Raw genomic sequence first — 16,395 nt, 5'->3', positions numbered from 1 at the left:
GGTCTCTTTGTGTGAATTGCAGCATCTGAGCTAGCTTGGTAGGCTGCGTGGTAATACTTGTCTCTGATGACAGCAGACATCTAACATGCCGTAGGTTTAACGCTCTCAGGCAGTGTGCTTTCCTCCTGGTATTGGTTTCTGGGAAGGATGAGCTGTCACCACTCTTGATGTGTGTAGAGAACAGAGGTCTCCCGAGATAAGGTTGTTCATTATGCTTCCTGAAGAACCATTAAATTTCTATTTGTGCAGTGTGATCCATTGCTTGGGTAGAGACATTGTTTTCTGAGCCTTTTCTTCTATTCTAACCTCTACTTCTGTGATTTTTTTTAAGTTTTTCTTTTTTAATCTGCAAACAGCAAGAATGTAGAAATATGTAAGTAGTAATAATGCAGTATTTTCATGCAGAATCTCACAATGACAAGATGAAATATTATGAATTCTTACTGCATTATCTGGTATGTATTAGCCTTTATAAAATGGGACGTTCATATCATGCTGCTTTGTATAAATTTGCTCTGTTCTTAAAAACACAACAATACTGTGCCAGTATTTCAAGGTGGTTATTAGTATTATAAGGTAATAACGGTAACAATCTTTATTTTGGTTGAGACTGTTTAGGCTTCACCTAAACAATTAAAAGTGTTTGTTTTATTTACTTCAACTGCTTTTTCATAACTATAAGTACTGAGATACTGTATTTGTCTAAGACCTGTGTGCATGCTATTTAATAGCCGTCATTGAATGTGTGAGTTTGTAAAGAAGTGTGGAGTATTTTCGTGCATAATAGTATTCTGTGTATATTGGTTATATTTTTAGATGCAGGAATATGTTCAAAATTACCCTCTTACTCTGAAATGTTACTGGCTGTTGAAAATAACAGGACTGGGACGTCTTTTTAGGTAGGGTAGAACTTTTTAATATTTGTAGATAATTATATTATGCAATTAATTGCAGAATTCTTCAGGCAGATATGGTTTCTGTGGTAGAGTATATAGTACCTTTTACAGAACTGTTTCAATCTTTTTGCCAATGTGAGCATCTGCTGAACAAATTAATTAAATTTGAGTTTATAATTTCATAAACCAGATTTTTCTTGAAATACATACTCAGCCCAGCTGCTAAATCTTTCAGAGTTATTTCACACATGCTTTGTGATTAATGGTAAATTCAGATCGTTCTACAGATGAGATGCAGATATTAGCCAACTAAACACTGTTCTGTCCTTGATAGACTCAGTCCGTGTGCGTTTGATCACGTGAAGTAATTGTGCTTATTTTGTCAATGCAGATGATCTCTGACCTTCACATTTGTTTCTTTTGAATGATACATGTTCTGTGTGGTGATTACCAGTTGTGTCTGAGAGACAGACAATATTTAGATGTAAATACAGCAGTGCAAGTTTGTGGTCTAATTTAGCAGTGTTTGTGACATGAGTCACGTTTTAATAATTGGGAGGGCAAATTATATGACAGCTGTCTCAACAGAGAAAATAAGAATTGTTTACATTGTTAATTAACATTTATTTTTATGTTAATTACCGCACGTTTCAAACATACTTAGTTAACTTTTTGGCACTTTTTGAAGGGCTGGAATATGTTTTGGGTTTTTTTGTTTGGTTGTTTTTTTTAAAGAAAAAGAGGAACATACCCTCTAGTAAGCTTTCAAGCTGGGTGAGTTGTAGGTCAATGTTGTACATGCAGCCATTAAGGTACCAAGAGGGAAGGAAGATTTAGTAGTATCTTTCTCTGAGTTATTGGATTCCTTGAGGAAAGGCTTTTAAGGGTAATATTTGTTGCTCTGTACATGTTAGTGCCTATGTTTCTAAACATTTTGAAACTTGTATAATGGCAATGTGAAGATAGGCTGCTTGATACTTTTAAGGGAGGATTAAAACATAATTCCTAGGATGCTGAACATTACCAAAACCATCAGGTAGTCTGAAACGAAGTGTATTTCTTGAAATGCAAAGTGATGTCCAGGTCTTAATCAGACTTGTGTTGTCTGGACTTTATGGGGAAGCTAAACTTATCATCAGTCATATGGAGGTCTTCTGCTACTTCTTTTCACAGGGTGAATTTCACCCTAAAATAATCTCTGATGTAAATGAAAATAGTTGCACTAGTGAGGCAAGAAACAGTGTTATATTTACAGTTATTCTGGCTTTTAAGAACAGTGTAAAAAATGTTTTGAGTTTGGCCATATCCCTTTCAGAAACAACAAGTAGGGAAAGTAATACTAGATAGAGCCTATAATTAACTTGGATGAAGGTGGATTAACAGTAGGCAGCAATTTACTGTTACAGTTTTGCTTTCAGGATCTGTTGAAAAGCTGTGGTACTATATGTTTGCATGATGTTAAATAGCACATAGAAATGAGGAATGAAATAAAAGTGCTACAGTAATGTTAATGTAATTTATGCAGTAAATAGCAAAAGAGATTACAAGTGGTGTTATAAAGCATCTTGCAAACAGAGCCTTTGATGGAAATTTCTTTAATCTCACTGTGTGACCAAGAATCCTAGAACTTCTAAATACAGGCACAGGATATAGGTGAGGACAGAACTTGTAGGTAGGTCAGGTATCCATATTATTGAGATAAAAGGAGCGGTATCTGCACAGGTAGAAGTCATAGGATTGTCACAGTAGTTACTGCTATTTTTCAGGGCAGGTAACTTGTATGATGCAAAAAGATCTTCACAGTTATGTTACAGAAATGAGACAAACCAAGTCTACCAAGAAAAGACTGTGTCAAAAAAATCTGCTGCATATTAAGAGGCATAACAACTCTCAAAGCTGTTTCCGAGGTTTTTAAAAAAGTGAAAGGCCTCTTTTTTTTTTGCCTTCACAAGGTTTATCATTGATCTGAGTAGCTATACATTTTCTTTAACCTAAATGAATTTAATAAAACACTTTGAGGTGTATTTGCTTTTCACACAAAAAAAATGTTAAAAATTTTTGTGAGACTCTTGAAAAACTGTGTGTCAAGTCAAAATTCAACTTTTAAGGAGGAAAAGGAATAGCTCTTGGTGAAGGGCTTGTTGCAGACAACTTCTTTTGGGAAAGGAGCAGATCCATAGCTCCTCTAAAGTAGCACATTTATTGGAGCAACTAAAATTTTCAGCTCTGACAAACCAGAAAAGATGAGATGTTCCTGCAGTAAGACACAACTCTCTACTTTGAGTGGAGAGATGTTAATGGCTGGTAAATTACTTGTATGGAATTATTTCAGCAGGACTTGATCAGATGTATTAGTGCATTTAGGCTTCTTATTTTTTCTTTTTTTTCTTTTTTTTTAATGACTTCTTAACATTTATTTGACTGTATCAACCTCATGTATTCTGTAATTTAAGAAGTGTGGTCTGAAGGAAGAGATTCCTCTCAGCTGATTTCATGTATCAGTTGCCAAAGGTCTGCCTTACATAGTCAGCATGTTGTCTGTCTGCAGTCAGTAGAAAGAAGTAGGGATTTGTAGGTCATGATTCACCTGAGCTATTTTGCGTGGGAAGAATCCTACTCTAAAAATGCTTATTTATTTCCTCAAACTACAGAGAGACTACTGAGCCTTTAGTTCAGACTTAGGCATCTGTATTTTTTTCAGACGATTCCCACTCAAGATGGTTTCACAGACATTGGCTACATTTGCATCTCTAGGAAGAGCAATCTGCTTAAAAGTGGAGTGTGACACTGTACTTTTGAGTACCTTACTGTCTTGAGATGTATTTTTAGGACATTCAAGAGTGAACATGCCCTCTGTTCTAAGTAGACACAAAGCTACTTCCCATAGCGATAATATCCTGTGCTACTTCAAACCCTTTGTAGTTCTATGGTTTTGGTAAAGCTTAGGACTATAGATATTCTTGTGTTTCTAGTCCCATGTTATTTTTAGGTAAAGCTATTTTAATGTAACCTTTGAATGGACTTTCAGCTTTGAGGTCCTCAGAAACAATTTGCAAAGTGCTTTGACATCTTGCCATGCAGTTGTATATTTGGTATTCTCAGGGTCTGTTTGAGTCTCACTTGAATGGATCGAGAATTAGATAAGCCAGACTTGATCCTAAATAAGAGTTTGCTTAGATACTCATGTTAACAGAAGAAACTTTTGAATATATTCAAAATTGTGAGGATAAAATTAGTGTGTAAAAATATATGGAGTGAGCAATTACCTGTGTTGGCAAAGATTGATGCAGACTGCTTGAAGAATGTAAAATTCAGCTTAAAATTTAACCTGATATACCTAGCCTTTAAAAAACTTCCTAGAGAATTCAGATCTATTGGATTGTTTAATATTCTCCTGTGAGGAACACTGTGAGCTGTGTCACTTGGGAATTTAAAGCAATGCCAGAATAAAGCATTATAAAATACTCTACAGTAATTTATTCTGCCCTGGCAGGTCAGGAAGCTAACTTACCTAGAAGGTCTTTCCCAGCTCAAATTCAAACAAGTTTGTGATCCTGTGATTGTGAAGGCTAATAAACTGCCACTGTTAAAGGTCATCTTTTTAGTTCATGGTTAAGATGACAACAGCTACTGCTGCTTTCTGTCTTCAAATATTTGAATATACTGCTTGTCACTTGACTCTGTTTCTATAAATAATATTTGTAAAGCTTTTGCACAGCACACCCCCACACCCATACACCCACCCAGCTATATCATTTGGTCAGCTATCTCTCTGTTCTGCAGCCCCTAGGAGCTGCTTGTTGTTTTAGCCACATACTTGTTTGAATCAATCAAATTAATTGTGAGACTAGTGTGGACATGGATTGAATACTGAGGCACTAGGTGCAGTGGAGCATTGCTTGCAATGTTTAATCAGCACCCATATGTAATTTCTTGGGATAAGCATGGGGTTCACCTGAAAGGCTTCCACTAAACAAATACTGAAAGAACTGGTGACTTTTGAAGCACCCATGAAATTGTCAGAGACATGTTCTGTGAAGATAGGTATGATTATTATTTTTTTTCTCTATCACTTGTAACAGGCATAGAGTTAAAAATGTTCTGGAAAAGCAGCTGACTCTTTGATCCAATGGAGTTATTTAGCAAGTCATGGTAGACCAAGAGAGGCTGTGTGATTTAATAGTATTCTTAAGATTTAAGGATTTAGATTTATCAAAGTGGGGAGTGTAAGTCCTCATTTCCAGTAAAGGTAGGGGAAGTGAATGTAACTATTTCATGTAAGATTAACCGGTGAACCTCCAGTATCTGTTTCTGTGTTTGAATATAAAAATTACTCAAGAGGCAATATATTTGAAACTTTAGTCTGTGCTCCTGTTTCTCATATTCATAGCCTATAAATGCGAGAGAATGCCCCTCTCCTTGGACAGCATTGTCATTTGTGGAGTGGTAGCAAAATTGTAACACATGTGGGGTATTGAGAAATACCAGATACATTAGTTTCCATAGAGCTACCATATACCTAGGTATTTCCCAAAGCATACTGCCTCTTTCTTCCTGGAAATTTTGTAAAGTGGGCAAAAAGTTATTTAATAATTTGTCTGGGATTTCCAGTGTCTTGGCAATCTGGTTGGAGCAATAGCTGTAGATAACTGGAAGTCCCAGAAGAACAGCCACTGCTCAGGCACAGATCAGCTGCATCCTTTTTCAGCATGCCAATCAAAACTTAAAAGCAACAGAAAGGAACGTTTAATAGCTCCCTAGGAAACAAAATTTCAAAGGTATGCAAGATCTCAGCTATTCTTGATTAGCCTTTCTCTTTCTCATGAGCCTTGTAAATTTCTCTGTCCCATTACTGAAACAGCCTCCTTATGTAAGAAGACTGTTTAACATCCAGATATGTGTACTTGCATTTTTTGATTAAATTGTACTTTTTTGCCTACTTTTTGCATCATACACCTAGAACATGAGAATATGCTTTCTAACTTTCCCTTCATTTCCAGCTCAGGGCTGTCTTTTTTTTTTTTCCTCTTCATTTTCCTTTTGGATTGTTGCTACGTTTTCCACAGTATGTATCTCTTCTTTTTCAATGTATCCCTTCTGTTGTAGGTGCAGTGTTATAAGTTTACCATATTAGTAGTATATTTAACATGTACGCAAATAAAAATACTCAGTTTTCCTATTGGTCCTGAAACATTGTAAATGAAAAATTACACCATATTGTATTCATGAGGAGACATTGTATCTGTTTCAACAGTACAGAGGAACATTCACAACAACTTTGGCCAGAAATGGAGAAATATCTCACTGAAACTAGAGATGGGGTTGAATTAACTGTTCAAACTGAAATTTGTCCAGTGCGGCACCTCTGCAGAAGTACTGTAAGGCAGATTGAAATGTAGACATTGTACATATTGTTCAAAAGATTGCATATGTAGCAGGACAGTGTTGGTAAGATAGCCAAATTTCATTTAGGTCTTATACTCAGTTATGTATCCTGGCACAGAGTACTGTGCATGCAACGAGACTGTCAACCCTCACATCAAATCTTTAGGAGAGACTGTAGTGAAAGGCTAGACTGGACTACCTCTCAAAAATATCCTTTGTATTCCCTTTCTTGTGCTTTCTTTATCGCTGATACTCAATGGCCAAAGAATTGGCTGATGGAAGAGAGAAGGCATTCCCTTCTGGCACTGGTTCCAGGTTTGAAATAAAATTGCTATGTAATAGCAGCTCTACATCCTGTGTGTAGCATTCAGCCTGTTTGGTGGAGGTTACTGTGAAAGATAAGGATTTGAGAAAACCAAAAGGTTTTGAGTTGTTATAACTGGTACAATAAGGGTTTCTGAAACTATCAGGATCTAGAACAGTCTCCTTTTTTTTTTTTTAAAAAAAGTGTTATTTTTAACTTTGCTTGCTGAATCACTGTCAGCCAGGGTTAGCTTGTGCATTCAGTTAGATGATGTAGAGGCAATCAGCATCCTGCTTTTCATAACAGCATTTAAAGTATTAGATTTACCTTTGGTTTTTTTCTTTAATGTGTGTGGATATAAAAATAAATGTTAAATATTCATTGGCTAAAGCCACGAACAACGCAAACAACTGTAATTCTATCTTTGCTCATAATGATGACTCCAACATAGCATTCTGTGCTGAACAGGAATTTTGCCCTATGAAATGCAGAGTATAGGATGACACCACTTACAGAAATAATACAAAATGTTTCAGCCACACATGCACTTAACAAAAGAAGAATCATCTCTGTACTTGTCCTTATGTGGTTGCTTTTAAACACCATTATATTGATTAGAAAGAGCTGTATACACTGTAGCTTTTTGTACTGCTGTGAATGAGGAGTGTATTTGGACCAGTTTTACAGGTGTTTGAACTAGAATTAATTTTGTATCAGAATAAATAATTCTGTAGGCAAGCCTTGCTATTTAGAGAAATTTTGTTGGCTTACTAGCTGCCTTCCCAGGCTGCTTTCATCTGGTGCAGACAAGCCTTTCTATGGCACTTCTATCATACATGATTGCAGAGAACAGATACTGGCTTCTTATTCTGAATGCTGGCTAAAAGCAGTGTTCTTTGACATTGCTCTCAAATCCTCCAAGAGTCAACACCATCTTCTTTTCCTGAAAACTCTTTGTGTGCCTGATCATGAGCATGAGTTTTATGAGGAGCAGCTGGGGAGGGTGGTTTAGTCTGGAGAAGAGGAGGCTCAACAGGACCATATTGCACTTTACAATTACCTGAAAAGAGGTTGTAGCCAGGTGAGGGTAGGTTTCTTCTCCCAGATAGCAAATGATAAGAGGAAATGGCCTCAAGTTGCACCAGAGTAGGTTTAGACTGTATATTAGGAAAAATGTCTTCATGGAAAGTGTGGCCAAGCATTGGAACAGCCTGTCTAGGGAGGTGTTGGATTCATCGTCCCTGGAAGCATTTAAAAACCATGTAGATTTAGTGCTTAGGGACATGGTTTAGTGGTGGACTTGGCAATTCTGGGTTGGACATCAAGTTGGACTTGATGGTCTTAGAATCATTTAGGTTGGAAAAAAAACTTTGTTTGCAGTCAAACCTATACAGAGATCCTAAATGCTTTCTGCCTGTGGGAAAAGACTACAGAAAAGCTAGGAAGCTTTCATGATTAGAGGTAAGCTTTTTTTTGAGGCCATTGTGAAGCTATTGCTATGGGTAAATTATTAGAGCCACACTGGGGTACCAAAACACCTAGAGGATTTGTAGGAGCATATCAAGGATGGAAGTTAGATCTCTGGTATCTCTGAACTGCCTGTCTTCAATATGGAGCTGAATTACTTTGCAAAGCTTTGTAAAATGTTAGTGGTGAGCCTCATTTTTTTTTTTTTTATTGCAACAACCTGAAGGATCAGCCCCAAGGACAGTGGGGCAGAGGTGATGCCTTGCACAACAATATGCCTGGCTGCTCCTCTCAAGGGAGTCTTGGGGCCTTGACATTCTCCCATATCTTCTCTCGGCCATGCTGCTATCCCTGGCTACACTGATGGGCAGGAGCTAAGGCTGATTTGCCAGCATCTTGCGTTTTACTTTAGTTGTATACTGAGATTTACAGCTGACACTTGCTTTTGATCCTGGCATAGATGCTGTTGTGTTTGAAAGAGATGAACAGGTATTGAGTTCAATTTCTGTTCCCTCCCATTCCCCAAATTCTGCATCATCATGGTAACTGCATGTAAAGTAGAATCTCCATCTTGATAATGAGGTATTAACACTGAAACACGGTGTGTTTTCCCTCTAAAACTTGCATTGCCTTTCCTATCAACAGCATACCCACAAAATAACTCCTGTATCAATATTTCCAGAAATGCTTTAACAAAAACATAACTCTCCAATGCTCTTAACCATAAAACCCTATCAGGGCAGCTGGTAATACACAGGATGCAGCTCAACAGGCTTATCCTACACAAAAACAAAAAAAAAAAATTGAAAAGCACAAAATAAAGCCACAGTTTCATACCTGTACCTGCTTCAAACTAACTACAAATTCACTTTAATGGTGGCAGAAGTTGAGGATGTCTGTGTGGGCATGATATGATTCTGAAAAAGAGAGTAACCTGTGAGGGCTCTAATGCATCTCTGAAAACAGTAACTACCACAGAGCAATGTCTTGGTGTGTAACCTCATAGGTAGCTATCAGAATGTACCTTATGAAGTCATGGAGTTGCAATGCATCAGAAAGTCACCAACAATGGGAGGAAACCCAGGATAAAAAAAACCCAACAAACAAAAAACAACCGTCATTATCTAGATTTTTTTCCTGAGGTTGTAGAGCAACTTTTCCTTTGTAGAACTGTGAAAACTGATGAAGACAGAGTAATTCCTTACAGCTCCCCTTTCCTGTCCATGCTACCCAACCAGATGGACTTGCAACATCCAGACTCTCTAAAGATATTTGTCTTAACTTCCACCAAATATTTAGTGAATGTGCCACTTAAGGAAAAATAATAATAAAAAAAAAAAAAATATGGAGGAGGCCTTCAGAGAGCTTGAGGATGCTGGTTGCTTCCTGAAAATCCTGTCAATGTAAACTTTTCAAGAACTACGTGTGTTGGTAATAAGGGTAGTACAGAAAGGATAGCTCTGGTGATTCTCAGAATATAGTCTGGGGTTGTTTCCCATAGTCTGAGTAACCTGTAGTTCACAGTGTAGCAAAACAACAAGTTCTTTCAGGCTAAGTCCACCTGAATTTAGACAAATAATGGAGGTACCTAAACCAGCTTAATCACCCTGAATGCCTTCCATAGCACATCTCAAGAGGAGGAAATCACTAACCCCCAGTCAGACATAGGTTTCAAAATGTTTTCCTCATTGCCTTGTTTAATAAGTAAGTCTAAGGATGCTTCTAGCTTGCATAGCTTGCTCACTTTCTCTAGGCCTGTCTTTGTAGTGCTAAATGCTTAATCTACCAGACTATTTTAAGTATCTGTAAGTGATTAGGCTTATTAATGAATGAATGTTATGTGTCTGTTAAGGGAATAAAATTGTAAAAAAAGCTCTGATTTATCTTTCCTTTTGCATTTGTTGATGACCTAGTAAAACCCATGTTATTTAGTGTGTGATCATTAGGATTTCTAGCACTCTAGATATTTTATTCTGTGATTGTGTGCATGTTAAATATCAGTGTAAAATGGTGAATAATAAATCGGGTGTCACTGTTTAAAAAAAAAAGCAAGCCAAAAGCATCTTAATTACAGCTGTTTATGTTGAAAAGGCTGAAGACCATGGAACAATGTGCTGAATGGAATGAGCAAGAATTGCCACCCTGTGCTTTGCATGTTAAAAGTAATGAGGGCAGTCCAAACAAAATTATTTGTATTCTGTCCAACTTTGGCTTCAAAACACCATACAGTTCCACAGAATAGCTTAATTGCCTGCTATCGCGTAATTGCCAGGCATGGGGAGTAATATAATTTACATGTCTGACCATGAAATAAACCAGGGAAACTGCTGGGTTTTAACAGCTTGGTTTTGACTTATCTGAGCTTTAGAATTGTTACAGGCATAAATCCAGATGCTGATAGCTGTAGCAGTACCTCATGTTTTATCTTCCTGCATCCTGGCATCATAGACTTGTGACTTTTTGTGGATCCCCAAAACTGTCAAGTGGGGGGAACTGCAGGTTGTACCTGAGGCCTTGGTTAGGATTGGGAACGGTCTGTGCCTGGGAGTGGTGTCTATGTCTCAGTCTCTGTGGAAACAGTGAGAGAAAAGCTGGGTGTGCTTGGGAAGGTTATCTGAGTGGTGTCTTAATTCAATAAAAACTAATTTTATGGAAATTTTTAACAGTGCAGTTTTAATGTCTAGTTTCTATTTTCTGGGCAGTTAACATGCAGTACAATCCTGCTATTTATTTCACTGACTTTCCCAGGATGCTCTAAATGATGAGTAGAAAGGTGTTCTCTAAGTATTTGAGTCTACTTTGGTGAGCGTATTTGTAATATGATGCTTATCTGTGTCATTTGCAGGAGGTGGTGATTCTCAAAAGTTAGAATAGCAAGCAGAGTTGGTTACATTCTTAGGTGAGACTTAACAACCTAAAGCTGTGTTTGGGAAACCAGCCTCTGCCTGGGTATACCTTCTGTCATTTAGTAGCTTTGTGTATAATTGTTGATATTCCTATGATTTCACAAGGCAGATGCATCTTCTGTTTGCTTCTAGTTATTTTGGAACAGACATGTCCTTATTGTATGATTAGTCCTTTGTTGATATTGTATTCAAATTTATACAAAGATAAATATGGGTAAGAAATAGCTGCCTCACATTGTAGTTGTTGAGAATAACTACAATTTTATTCCTTGTTGGGACACTTTTTGTCTGAAGGAGAAATTATATCCCATAGGACAACATGCTGTCAGTGTTTCTTTGTATCAATATTGAGCCCTTGATTTTGTCTCACTGTTCAGTTTATCCCACCCTTGTGGAGTCACCCAACCTGTGGTAACAGCCTAAGTCTTTCTCCGGTGTAACTGGATCACAAAAAGAAAGCTTGCTATTTTAGTTGTGGGACTAGACATCTTTCGGGTTTTTTGTTTTTAATTCAACACTATCAAAAAAGAACTTTTCATGGACTGCAGCAGGTTTTGCCTTTAAGTCCCAAGTGAAAAATGCAAATTTGAGAATACTCAGAGAAATCCAAGATACCAACAACAACCAAACCAAAAATGGAGCAATGAGTTGTTTGGCATGGCATGAGCCTAGTGACATCTATTAAAAAACATAAGTAGCTTTCATTGCAAATACAGAAGGTTAGTTCAGATCCTCCTAGAAGCACCTTTCAGACTTGACTGTCAGTTCCCAGTCTTTGTTTCTGAACCTCAGGTTTAGGCACCTAGGGTGAAAAAACCAAAAACCAACCCCCTCAAGCCTCCCCAGCCATAGATGCCTAAATATGGATTTCTTTCTTTAGAAGCAAACTTCAGGCATCAGCTTTACAATTTTTGGCCTAAGTATAAATCAGTTACTGTAGAGTAGCATTTGTACCTTAGGTATGATGAGAAGACAGTTTAAGCTGATAGTAATATTGGTAATGACTCCACTGAATTTTGGATATATTTATTCTAAGAGAAAATAAACTTTCAATGTAATTTTATTAGAGACAGACTGCGTGAGCTAGTGTGTACCATTCCATACACTGTATCTCTTATTCTGTATGCATTAGTGAAGGCATGTTGTGAAATTATGCATTTAAAATTAATTTAAGTGGCATTCAAATTATTTTTTATGGGGGCTTAATCTACTCAGTTATTCAGTTTATACACAATTGACTTTCAATTGCACTGAAGGAATGAATATTCCACAATGTTATTCTCAAAAATGACAGAAAAGACACTGTCTCTTTCTCTTGCAATTAGCAGAACTTTAATTTTCTGGCAAACAAGTCTTGTTTGCAGTTTGTCTTGTTTTATTTCCCACCTACTATGTGCAGCCTTTAAGAGAACTTTTGCAGGAGGTGTGGGGGTTTTTTTGGAGGGGGTTTAAAAGTTGTTGTATTTGCTAGGACTTAGTATTCTGACTACAGGGACCTTGTCAGTGTTGTACAGGGTATTACTTTTTGAAAGCACTGAGTAGGAGGTAGGTGATGATGATGAAAAATTCTTTGCTCTTTCCTTTAACTTTTCCTGGATGTGTGTAGCTGGAATTCACTAACTGTTAGCAGTGAATACTCTGTGTGGCTGCTGTGGTGTAAAAGAGGATGAGAAGAGGATGAGTAGGATCCTGCATAGGTTCATTGTCCCAAGTATTAAATAAAAAACCCAACAGTACTAGTTATTTTTAACATTATATTTTTTTTTAAAAAAACACACCACCAAGGCAAATAAACAAACACCTCTGTCCCCACACCTGTTAAAAGACAGATGAACAGTTACAAAGAGTGACAGCAAATTGCAAATCAATCTTGATGATTTTTTTTTCTTTCCCCCAACAGGTTCACAGTCAGGATGTAACCTTCTGTAAAATGGAAACCTGTGAAGAAAGATACAGATAGCAGTTGGAGTTAAAAGTAGTGGATGAATATTTCTCTTCTTAAACATCAGCATTTTAAAACGCTATGGTGATTTGGAAAGTTCTAAGAGTGAACTGCAAAGTTTTCCTCAGCTCTACCAATGGGTTTCTTAGTCATTTCTCCAAGTCATTGATGTTCAGAGATGGTGTGTGATGGGAAAAACACCATGTCTCTGTGTTTGTAGCCCCTGTTTTAAGGATTAGTTTGCTGTATTGCCGAACAGATTTCCTTTTGAAAGGCAAGGAGTGAATGTGATGGATTTATCTTCAGAGATGAACAAACATGGAAGGAATCCAGTAAGTCATAAACTAGAAGATCAAAAGAAGGTAAGATTATTTTTAATTATACTTAATTATATTTGAATCACTTGCAAATTCTTTGATTTTTAGTAAACAGGAAATTAATGTGCTTCTGAGGGTAGACTGCTATGCTCACACACTATTGCAGTACAGTGAGTTGCTGTTATGGGACTCAATTTTTTCACTGTCTAGTAATTTTCTTCTTAATACTGCTTGATTACCTGGTAATTTTGTGTCAAAAGCTCTGAATTCATCTAGCAATTTCTTTGGCAAAGCATTTACTCATGATCAGTGCTGAGTTCATGGCAGAGACCTGCTGATCCGAAGTAAGTATTTGATAATCAGCCTGTGAGACTGTTTGAGATCGTAGTCTTCTGCAGTGGATGTGTCGGCAGACCCTTCTCCCATTGTATCCTACCTGTAGTTCTGTATATTTTGGTTTTCAGATAACTTGTTGTTGTTCAGGTTTTACCTTTCAGTACCCAAGGCAGTTGAAGCATGTAAATTCATGCTTCCACAATATGGAAAATCTTTTGGAAATCCCGCTTTTGCAACACTGTCCAAAAAGGCTCATGTTCCCAGTTCATCTCCTTTGCTTTTTCATACTGGTCTGGAAATTTTTCTAATGCTTATTTCATAAAACTCAATTTCATGCTTTTTAATATCATTGGGTCCTCCCTTTTTTTTACTTTATTGGTAGTTTGATTTTTCCTGAATTTTTTTTGCTATTATGTTTTGTTCTTCTAATTTTATTCTTTTAATCTGCAGTTTATTAGAAGTTCAAAACTCTGTAATACTTTTTGTACCTTGGCTCTAACGTAAGGTCTACACAAAATGGCAGCTAGCAGAGAAAGTGCATTCTGGTGTAGCGTTCTGTGGCTGTAGTACGCTTCATTCTAGGCCTTAAAATGAGATTTACTGGCCTTTTTGCATTACTGCATAGGTTCATTGAGGCTTTTAATGTCTCAATCATGCATCAGTGCAGGTTATATACTTTATTATTGCACAGGCTAATTTTAAAAATGCTGGGTTGGATCTCTTTTCAAATTTTGGTTTGAAAGCTGCTGGCTAAGGTTTTAAATAACTTTCAACTTGTTTCAGAAAAATACAAATTGGGAGATATTTATCCCAATTTAATACAATAATATTGCAGGCAACATAAATGAAAGAATTTTAAGACCTAGAAAATCAAATACTTGGTTTTAGTGCCTCTGAGATTTGTTATGTGTTAATCTAAGTCATTCAGTCACAGCCAATAGCCTTTAAAGTGCAGAGGATTGCTGGAAATATACCATGATAACACATGATGAAACGATTGCAACGTATATTCAGCTTTTGAGTGCAATTTTTGTAATGAAAGAGATACAGAGGTATGTGATAGGAGATAACTGCTTTAGAGCATGGGACTTTCTTCAACTTCTAGTTCCTACTTTTCTGTGGCACAAAAAAAGGCTGAGAAATATTAGCATTAATCTCACCATCCAGTGAACTCTTTTCTGAACCATTACTCTGTGATCTGGAATAGAGTATGCTCAAGTACCCTTTTCCCCCCACCCCCCTCTTATTTCAAAAGGATTTTTTCCCCTTCATGTCTAAAACCTGCAGATTCACTTCTAGAGACTGAGTCTTCAGATTGCTTAGGAGGAGAAAGTTTGTTTCAAAGAGGATCTGTTGTACCTCAAGGTCAAATGTTTTCTTTGAGCTGGTCTGTGGATATTTTATCCAGCTGTAGAACTATGCAACAACCACCAAAGTCTCTGCTGCTTCTAAAAGACTCTGCTCCTGTGGTGTGGTTGAAGCTGAAGAAGTAAATGTGATGATAATACACTGGTTAGTTTTCATTACATTCAGGGATCCTTACTAGTAATTTAATATCACTGATATGCTAGTATCAAGTTCATTATAGAAGGCTAATATTTCAATAAAGGAAGGCTTTAAAAGTGATGGGGAAACACAAGCAGTAGTAGCAATTTGGCTATCTCTTTATGCTACATTGATTGTAAAGCAAATTTTGAAATATGTTAGAAGGAGTGAGTGAAATAAAAATGGACCAATTTAGGAAATATTAGTTGATTTACTGGCTGACATAGAGCACCACTAAGGCATCTATCTGAATCAGACCAGGCAGAAGTCAAGCTGAATTGTTGTATAAATAACGTTGTATAAATAAATGAAAAATTCTGCGTTCTGGGAAGACTCAGCTGTTCTGTTGCTGCAGAATGTATCATCGCTGGACTGTTGTATGCATAAGGAGATTTAGGAAAAAGGAGAAAAAAATCTTCATGTTAAGGATATAAAATTTCTTGGGTAGTTTTAAAAAGGCAGACTGTGCTTTGGCATTTAGCTTTTCTAATACTTTCATAACTATGCTATATAGTTACTTTCTTATGATCTGGATTTAGGCCTTGACAACTATGTTTATATAATTTTCATGTTATCATGTCTGTAGGACACTCAGATATGCTCCTTATCTCAAAACCCATCAAATGCTATCACCTGCATTTTAAAGAGGTGCATACTTTTTTTATGGTTGCAGAACTATCAAGCTCCTTAACCTTTCTGTAGCCGCAAGATGCGAAGATCGGTTTACTGATTTCTGGCAGTAGTCTATGTTTGTGGGACTGGAGGTTTCTCAGGGCTAATACTCGGGTGTTTGAACCTCTTGAGTTCAAAATGAGGCTCAGGCACAAAGTGAGAGCTTTTGGTAGCTGTGTGGAACCAGTAAGTTCAATTTCTGTAGCTCAAGTGTTGCGAAAGGGAGGGAGGCAGACCAACAGAAGGCAGTGCAGAGAGGTAAAAGATCTTAGAAAGATCACTGTAATCAGTTAATTTGACCTCCTACAGAAAAGAGGCATAGGACTTCTCTCTACAAATTCTTCTAGCTGGGTACAAAGCCTAAAGAAGTTGGTAATGAGCTGGAATGGGCAGTTCTGGGATGTCCATCAGCGTTATCTGCTTGAGGGACTGTGTGTCCATAGTATCTCTGTCCAAAATGTGTTGTTCTTTCTTCCATGCTGGAGGTGCCAGGCATACAGCTCCATCCATGTAGAGATTTCAGGTTAAATTGTGTGCTTCTGCATCTCTGTCATTCCCAGTGTACTATAATTTTTTGTTTTAGAAGTATGATCATATTCAAGGCTTTAGGACATAAATGCCAGTA

At 37.1% G+C, this 16,395-nt stretch overlaps 1 protein-coding gene across 1 annotated transcript in view; it reads left to right on the top strand.

The window, feature by feature from the left end:
- The first annotated feature begins 12,898 nt into the window (after window positions 1–12,898).
- NAV3 (neuron navigator 3) overlaps window positions 12,899–16,395 on the top strand; it is a 414,628-nt gene continuing 411,131 nt past the window's right edge. Inside the window, exon 1 of the mRNA XM_055807946.1 lies at window positions 12,899–13,262. Coding sequence (XP_055663921.1) covers window positions 13,191–13,262 — 72 coding nt within the window. The 5' untranslated portion in view covers window positions 12,899–13,190. The remainder of the gene's footprint in view (window positions 13,263–16,395) is intronic.

The sequence above is a fragment of the Falco peregrinus genome, chromosome 6, assembly GCF_023634155.1.
Source record: "Falco peregrinus isolate bFalPer1 chromosome 6, bFalPer1.pri, whole genome shotgun sequence".
Lineage (NCBI taxonomy): Eukaryota > Metazoa > Chordata > Aves > Falconiformes > Falconidae > Falco > Falco peregrinus.
Note: the sequence above shows the minus strand (reverse complement) of the source record. Positions and strands in the feature narration are given on the sequence as shown.